This window comes from Balaenoptera musculus, chromosome 13, assembly GCF_009873245.2.
Source record: "Balaenoptera musculus isolate JJ_BM4_2016_0621 chromosome 13, mBalMus1.pri.v3, whole genome shotgun sequence".
In the NCBI taxonomy this organism is placed as follows: domain Eukaryota; kingdom Metazoa; phylum Chordata; class Mammalia; order Artiodactyla; family Balaenopteridae; genus Balaenoptera; species Balaenoptera musculus.
The window spans coordinates 25688502-25695786 of NC_045797.1; the positions used below are offsets into that span (position 1 = coordinate 25688502).

General features: G+C 39.9%; 1 protein-coding gene across 3 annotated transcripts in view; it reads left to right on the plus strand.

Annotated features, from left to right (window-relative positions):
- Positions 1–6377, plus strand: part of LOC118905699 (STAM binding protein) — a 47351-nt gene extending 40974 nt beyond the window's left edge. Inside the window, exons 8-10 of one of the 3 annotated variants that reach the window (XM_036872417.1) lie at positions 2841–2953; positions 3565–3664; positions 5232–5891. In XM_036872417.1, coding sequence (XP_036728312.1) covers positions 2841–2953; positions 3565–3664; positions 5232–5288 — 270 coding nt within the window. In that variant the 3' untranslated portion in view covers positions 5289–5891. Of the gene's footprint in view, positions 1–2840; positions 2954–3564; positions 3665–5231 lie in introns of all 3 variants that reach the window. The other 2 variants (XM_036872419.1, XM_036872416.1) reach the window with 2 other exon arrangements.
- The last annotated feature ends 908 nt before the right edge of the window (positions 6378–7285 follow it).

A 7285-nucleotide genomic window follows, 5' to 3' on the forward strand; every position in this document is an offset into this window, starting at 1 on the left:
GTAAGGCCAGACACTATCAAACTCTTAGAGGAAAACATAGGCAGAACACTCTATGACATACATCACAGCAAGATTCTTTTTGACCCAGCTCCCAGAGAAATGGAAATAAGAACACAAATAAACAAATGGGACCTAATGAAACTTAAAAGCTTTTGCACAGCAAAGGAAACCATAAACAAGACCAAAAGACAACCCTCAGAATGGGAGAAAATATTTGCAAATGTAGCAACTGACAAAGGATTAATCTCCAAGATTTACAAGTAGCTCATGCAGCTCAATAACAAAAAAACAAACAACCCAATCCAAAAATGGGCAGAAGACCTAAATAGACATTTCTCCAAAGAAGATATACAGATGGCCTACAGACACATGAAAGAATGCTCAACATCATTAATCATTAGAGAAATGCACATCAAAACTACAATGAGATATCATCTCACACTGGTCAGAATGGCCATCATCAAAAAATCTAGAAACAATAAATGCTGGAAAGGGTGTGGAGGAAAGGGAACACTCTTGCACTGTTGGTGGGAATGTAAATTGATACAGCCACTATGGAGAACAGTATGGAGGTTCCTTAAAAAACTACAAATAGAGCTACCATACGACCCAGCAATCCCACTACTGGGCATATACCCTGAGAAAACCATAGGTCAAAAAGTGTCATGTACCACAATGTTCATTGCAGCTCTATTTACAATAGCCAGGACCTGGAAGCAACCTAAATGTCCATCGACAGATGAATGGATAAAGAAGATGTGGCACATATATACAATGGAATATTACTCAGCCATAAAAAGAAATGAAATGGAGGTATTTGTAATGAGGTGGATGGAGTTAGAGTCTGTCATACAGAGTGAAGTAAGTCAGAAAGAGAAAAACAAATACAGTATGCTAACACATATATACGGAATCTAAGGAAAAAAAAAACCAAAAAGGCCATGAAGAACCTAGTGGCAAGACGGGAATAAAGACACAGACCTACTAGAGAATGGACTTGAGGATATGGGGAGGGGGTGGGGTGAGATGTGACAGGGTAAGAGAGTGTCATGGACATATATACACTACCAAATGTAAAATAGATAGCTAGTGGGAAGCAGCCGCATAGCACAGGGAGATCAGCTCGGTGCTTTGTGACCACCTAGAGGGGTGGGATGGGGAGGGTGGGAGGGAGGGAGATGCAAGAGGGAAGAGAAATGGGAACATATTGTATATGTATAACTGATTCACTTTGTTATAAAGCAGAAGCTAACACACTATTGTAAGGCAATTATACTTCAATAAAGATGTTTAAAAAAAAAAAAAAAAGAAACGTGACTGTAAAGGGAAGGAGAGAAGGTGCAGTAGTTAGTGGGGAGCAGAGGCTCAAACAAGATTTTTTGGTTTAGTTTAACAATTATTTATTGAGCCCCTGCTATGTGTCTGTATATCATCTTTCTAGCTAACCCAACTTTAGATTGGAGGCCTTCATCAGCTTGTGTAGGTCTTATTTGTTCTCAGTCAAAATTTCAGGCTGTAACCATGGGATGTAGGGTGTTGGCACAGGCCGTTTGTCCCTAACAGTCTATAGGATCATATTCTTATTAGGTAGAAACTGTTTCTCCCTTGTGGTCATGAAAGTTCTTTCCTTCCCCATGCAGACCTGTGTGTAGATTTACTGTCAGCACTCAGCTAACATGTTCCTGTATTGCAGACCTCTTCCACAATGAGCTGGTCACAGCAGTCTATGCAGTTGTGCTTCTCAGATGAGGCTGCACCTAAGAATCATTTAATGAGCTTTAAAGTAAAAAATTTCCTTCTCAGGATGGATATTTCCAGGGTGGGGTGCAGGAGCCTGTGCTTTTGACAAGTTCCTCAGAAGCTTCATTTTTTGCACAACAGGGTTGAAAACACTGGTCAAGGGCACATATTTATTTTCCGTGCTTTTCTGTCAGTAAAGATTGGTGGTCTTTTTGAGTCATATTGGGTCTTTCTTTTTCCATCCTTGTTATCTCACACCCCCTCTGAGATGAACGTTAAGTCATTATATGGTCCATTTGTGTACAAAGAGTATGCACAATAAAACATTAAATAACTGGGGGATTCCAGTGGTTAGGACTCAGTGCTTTCACTGCTGTGGCCCAGGTTCAATACCTGGTTGGGGAACTAAGACCCCGCAGGCCACGAGGCACGGCCAAAAAAAAAAAAACAAAAAACCATTAAATAACTGGAAACAAATGAGATAAACTGAATGTAATTTAGATGGTGCTTTAACTGATTACCCTCAAAATTCAATATCTTGGTCTTTTTCTTAAATAAGACAGGGTCCTTTGTGTGATTTAACTACCCTTCTGAAATCCCAGTAACCCTCTGCCTCTCATATCCTTGAAAGATATGCTTTAACCACAGGACAGCTTTTGCCACTTGTGCCTATAGAGCCCCAGACTCATGCTTGACCTTTTAACCCCTCCGTCAGGAAGAAGAATCATTCATCTAACTGTGCTTTGTTAAGTCCTTGACTTCTACTAGGTTGTTGTATTGGGCAGCAGGTACTGTCTGTTCTAGTATGGGAGACTCCATTGTGTCGAGAGAGCTTGTGAGGAGCCAGATAAGTCTTGATGGTCAATTAGAAATTGAGTCTCTTCACATACTCATGTTACACGATACTCGTTTACAGTGCTGGGAAGGAAGTTCATTACTTATTATGAACTTCAGGCATATTCCTCATGGCTGCTAATGGCTTTGTACGTAAGGAGATCATGGCAAGTTATTGAGAATTACTTGGCTCTACCTTCCCTCATGGGCCAGGCTTGACTGTGTATTCTCGCTGAAGGGGTCCCTGCCTTTTTTTCTCTTCTCAGACTCATCCCACGCAGACCGCCTTCCTCTCCAGTGTTGACCTACACACTCACTGCTCCTACCAGATGATGTTGCCAGAGTCGATAGCCATTGTTTGTTCCCCCAAGTTCCAGGAGTAAGTACCTAGGGTGCGGTTCAGGGTTTTGCAAGGAGATAGCTGGGGAAAAGCCTCAGAGGAAACGTTCTCCATTCTTAAGACCTTGTTCTCTATAAAATATATAGATTGTGGTATTGATTGGCTTTTTAAAAAGGCTTCCTTTTAAGCCCTGTATCCTGATAAACCTACTCGACTTGTTTACAAAAGCATCCAAGCAACAACCTAGGTGCTTTTATAAGAAAAGGACATAAAAAATTTGAAGTGTTTGACTTGAAGCAGTAGGAATTTCAAGAGATTGATATCAGATTAGAAAATTTCAAAATCCAACAGATTATCTCCAAAAATTAGCTTCTTTTTCATTTTAAATCCTGTTATTTACTATGAATTCTCCCAGTAAAACTAGCGTGGTGGTGGTGATGAGTCATTCTCTAACTCTGATTCATTCACCAGAGAAGAGACCTATGAGCCAGCATACTTTTGAAGCTGTCTCAAAGTGAGCTCTTCACTGCTCTGTGTGTGTGTGTGTGTGTGTGTGTGTGTGTGTGTGTGTGTGTGTGTGTGTGTGTGTGTGTGTGTGTGATTGAGGGGACACCTTTGCTTGATTCTAGACCTGCTTTTTCTTATTTCAGAACTGGATTCTTTAGACTAACTGACCACGGACTAGAGGAGATTTCTTCCTGTCGCCAGAAAGGATTTCATCCACACAGCAAGGATCCACCTCTCTTCTGTGTATGTATCTATGGAGAAGAAATCGGAGCTGTGCTTTAACCAGGGGAGACAGTCAGAGCTGATGAGGCACATTGTCCTTTGTGACACACATAGAAGATCAGCCTTGTCACTTATTTTTCCAAATCTCCCTAATAAAAACATACATGGGAAGCGGTGTGGGATAGGAAGGAGTTTGAGTCTCAGCTCTGCTACTTAAGGACTGTGTGTCTTTGATCAAGTTACTTAACCTTCCTGGCCCTCAGCTTTCTCATCTGTAAATGGAGATGATAATAATAATAATACATACTTGAATAGGGTTATTGACAGGATTAAATGAAGTGATGCACAGGAAGTACCAAGTGCAGTAGCTTGCTTATTACATGTTAGGTTTTTTCCTTCATCATCATCAGTTGCTAAGCCTGCACTTCAATAAGAGATTTGAATTCAAAAGAAAAAGCCACTTAAGTAAAGTATATTTAATTTTGGAATTTTGCTTTTAATTTGATTTTAGATAACAGGGGTTTTTATGACCTTCTTAGAAAGTTTTTTTCCCCAGGTGGTATTCTGTGAGTAAAAAGTTTCAGTTGCTGATAAGCATGTTTCAGTTTTTCCCCTCAAATCTAATGTGATAGTATTGCTTCACTCCATGCTGGCCATGGAGTATTACTATTTCTTCTGGGTTCCCTGAAAAGTGACCAACATGGAAAAGGGACTCAGACCCTTGTCACATAAAAGAAACTGGGGATGTTTAGGAGAGAACCCCAGGGAGAATCTGAGAACTGACTGTAAGTGTTAGAAGAATTGTTGTATAAAAAGGTATTGGGTGTGACTCCCAGAACTAAAACTTAAGACCCTGTGGGATGACAGTTTTCAGCTGAGTATGGGAAAGAACTTCCTGACAGACTTGTTCACAAATAGGTCAGCCTGCCTTGGAATGTAATAAATGTCTAGGTACCAGGATGTTGAAACAGAGGCTACACAATCCCCCAGAAATGCCTGGGCTTTCAGTTAGGATGACCCCTTATGCATGCCAAAAGGGAGTATTCCCTATGTGAGAGTAGGTGTACTTTATTATCCGGTTGACATAATAACCCAAAAAACTGCAATGAATTCAGCAGTTATTTAAATAAGTGTATATTTTATGAATGACTCTAGAATATACATACATTTGAAAAATAAATGAAGGTATATGTGCCCACATTGATTCAGGCTACAGCCTATTGATTCTGGGTTGGTGGAAGTAATAATTCCCAAACCCCTTACCATAACAGCCATTTAAGTAGCAGTCTGGCTGCCAGCCTGGAAACCACTAGCCAGAATAAGCATTGTAAATAGGAGTTTTGTTTGTTTGTTTGGGTTTTTTTTAAACATATATATTTATGTATCATGACAATATACAAAAGATATAAGAAGTTAGGCAGTGAATTGCTTATTGTAAATAGCTTTTAAACTTGCTTTTCAAAGATAAGAAAACATACAGGAAGTTAAGTAAAAGATATCTTCCATGACTTCAACAAGTAAGGAGTTTTAAAGATGACTTTTCAGAATTTTCCAGGACTTCCCCTTTCTTTCTTTTTCCCTATTGCAGAGCTGCAACCACGTGACTGTTGTGGACAGAGCAGTGACCATCACAGACCTTCGATGAGAGTCTGACTCAGACACTTCCCAAGAACTATAAAACCATATCAGTGTACTGTAGCCCCTTAATTTAAACTTTCCAGAAAGCTCTGGAAGCTTTTTAAAACAGAATAGAACGTATCACCTGGGGGAGAACTGATTTTCTATTTCTGGTTTGAAAAGAAATAATTGAATGTTTTTTAGGCACATCTGGAAAATAGCATGATCATGCTAAAGCAACTTTTCAGTCTGCCTGTAACTAAAAAATTAAGTTGAAAAAATGTTGTAATGAACACCTATATACCCTTTGTTCTAGATTCACCAATTGTTAACATTTTTTCCCTCTCAGAGATCCTTCTAACTTCTCTGCCAACTTGTTTATTGTTTACCTTTGGACTAATTAAGGGCATCTATGCAGAAATTTGGAAGCCATTTAGAAAATCTTTTGAGTTTTCCTGTGGTTTATGGCAATATTAATGAAGCTTATCATAAGGCTGAGGGAGAGCTCGCTGCGTTTGACCAGATGGTGAGGCCCAAGAACCCTGAAAAATGATTTTGTCAGGGGTTACTGTTATTTAACAAATATTTCGGGATATTTTTTCTTCTACAATAAAATAACAACTATATATATTTTTTGTGCTCTAGAATGATCTGTTGGATCAAGCATTGTCTAGAGAGGTTAACTAAATGGTCTGGTTATTTGGGGAAAGGTGAGGGGAAAATGGAATTTGAGATGTACCAACATCGAAGGTATGTCCCAGTTCACTTTTAATTGTTCAGTCTTTTCTCTCTGCCTTTTGCCATCTTCCAGGACTGTGAAGTCATCTCTATTCTTTTGGTGCTGTCTCAAGTCGGTCATCCCATTCACTTCCTCCTTATGCCCTAAAAGCTTTCAGCTGAGGATAATAGAGCCTTTGTTTGGAGTACCAGGTTACACTCCAAATAAATGATTATATTCCCATGCCACCCCACCCTACTAGTTTTATTGTGTTGGCTCTTCCTTTCTGACTTAGGCAACATCTAGGAAGATGTTTGAAGCTGCAGTTGATTCTGTATTTTTTCTATGAGCTGAGCCTAGTGTTATAAGGCTGCCCAGAAATTAGTGGTATTGTTTGTGTCCTCTCTGGTCAGGGCAGGAGAGTAAATGCCTTGGATAGGAGAATGATTTCTTTTTGTATCAAAATTCTGTGGTAAAGAAAATTTGCAAATGTATGAAGTTTTGCTTCATTTTTAAATTTTGTGTCCCGAATATATTCAGTCTTTATTGCTTAGGTTAGCAACCCTTGAACTTTTCCCCTGAAAGCCAAGTGTCTATATTCTTGTTCTTCTCATGAGTTCTTAACTCCAAAGATACTAGAAGTTCTTTCTTCTGTAGTTTCAGAGTCGGTGGGAATGTGGAGGTAGGTGGGTCTGGGCAAGGGAAAGAGAACCTCTCTGGTCACTGCCCTCCTTTCCTGCCATAGCCCCAGAGGCAGCCTGGACTGCTCTCCCTTGCCCTTAACAGTCCTACAATTGCCTGGCCCTGCACTTTCCGGGAAATTCACCCCTTCTTTCCATTCTCAAGGCTGCTGCTTAGTTTAGGATCTTATTACCCCTTACTTGAAATATTGCAGTAGGCTTTTTACCAGGTCTCTTTGTTTTTAGTGTTTCTTGACTCCAGTCTTTTCTGCCCAGTACAGTCAGGAGAAGTTTCCCACATTACAGCCATCCTCATGTTTCCTCTCTTGCTCAAAAACCTACAATAGCTTTCCACTGCTTAAAATCTAAATTTAGCCCTTATTCCACACTTTCTACATATGGTCACATAAAGCTGTTAGCCCTGACTGCACATTCAAACACCTGGGGAGCTTTTTAAAAAGTACTGATACTCACACTCCACCACCCCCAACCAGTGAAATCCAGATCTCTGGAGAGGGACCCCAGATATTGTTTGTTTCTGTTTTTGTCTTTTAAGCTGCTAGGATTCTCAAGTGCAGCCGGGGTTGAAAACCACTGTACTAGTCATTTATACCGGGGAGTTTTGAA